The sequence below is a fragment of the Triticum aestivum genome, chromosome 1B (genome assembly GCF_018294505.1).
Source record: "Triticum aestivum cultivar Chinese Spring chromosome 1B, IWGSC CS RefSeq v2.1, whole genome shotgun sequence".
Taxonomy (NCBI): domain Eukaryota; kingdom Viridiplantae; phylum Streptophyta; class Magnoliopsida; order Poales; family Poaceae; genus Triticum; species Triticum aestivum.
Genome location: NC_057795.1, coordinates 438,158,198 through 438,159,419, shown reverse-complemented (window position 1 = coordinate 438,159,419; position 1,222 = coordinate 438,158,198). Strand labels below are relative to the sequence as shown.

The following is a 1,222-nucleotide window of genomic DNA, read 5'->3' as shown; positions in this document are numbered from 1 at the left end:
ACGGGGTGGACGGGCGAGTAGATGGGGTGGGCGGGTAGATCGTGCGGGCAGTTTTTTTTTGCATGCGCGCGGTCTACGTACGTCAGTTACATCCGTATAATACGAGCTGGGCATACCTTTCTTTCGTATGACCAATCTGCCCTTCTACGTTTTGTTGGGGGGGGGTCTACCGAAGCAAGGCCCTTTAGGAAATTCCATGATCTTGGGAGAAAACCGAAGAATTTCCCAATGCGCAACAAAATTGCGTCAGTAAATAGCACGCTGCGCGGCTCCGACAGACGAGCCGGGGCCGCTCCCGGCGATGTGAATCCCACACGGATCTTCCAGAAACCGCGCGGAATCGAGGCCAAATCCGGGGGGAAACGGTCGGGAGAAATGGAGATATACCGTCAAAGGAGAGGGCGTTGACGGGCGGGTTGGAGATGGTGATGACGGCTACACAGTCGTCGCGGACCTCCATGGTGGTTGCACCCCTCGCCATCTCCGTCAGGGGCGAGACGGCCGGCCGGCACAGCTGAAGCTGCTTTCTGTTTTCTTGATGAGTGAAGCAACAGGGGCGTGTTTGGTTGCCGTACCAACTTTTGCCTGCATTGTACTCCCTCCATTCCTAAATATTTGTCTTTCTAGAGTTTTATACAAATGACTATATACAAAGCAAAATGAGTGAATATATACTCTAAAATATGTCTATATACATCCGTATGTAAAAGTTCATTTGAATCTCTAAAAAAACAAGTATTTAGGAACGGAGGGAGTAGTTGCCATTATCTAATCGGTCTGCCCAAGAAAAAACAGTCCAAAAATCAGCATATGCATGTAGTTTGATTGTCCGCAATCAGCATATGCATATAGTTTCATTGCCCGCATTTAGGCTAGCAGCATGAGGAAATTAATTTAAGCCGCGGTTTAGTTGGCTGCGTTGCAGTAAGCACACATATGACATGTTGTTTTTTGTTTTTTTTTTGAAATACGGCCCGTAGGCGATTTTATTCATTTATAGACCGTACACAATCCGAGTGCAAAACTGTACTTAGGAATACAGGGGTAGTAAAAAAGTTCATGCTGCTCATCTCAATAGTAACACCATGCCTAGCCAAAACATAAGCTGCTTCATTGGCCTCTCTACCATTATGCTGAATCTTTACCCCCTGGAAAAGCGAGAGATATGAGGACATCTCTTTGAAGATAGGGCCACCCACCGAACAGTGAATCCCGGCGTTCC

At 47.4% G+C, this 1,222-nt stretch overlaps 1 protein-coding gene across 1 annotated transcript in view; it reads right to left on the bottom strand.

The window, feature by feature from the left end:
* Positions 1–578, bottom strand: part of LOC123129514 (glyoxysomal fatty acid beta-oxidation multifunctional protein MFP-a) — a 28,179-nt gene extending 27,601 nt beyond the window's left edge. The window contains exon 1 of the mRNA XM_044549653.1: positions 388–578. Coding sequence (XP_044405588.1) covers positions 388–481 — 94 coding nt within the window. The 5' untranslated portion in view covers positions 482–578. The remainder of the gene's footprint in view (positions 1–387) is intronic.
* Between the last annotated feature and the right edge of the window lie 644 nt (positions 579–1,222).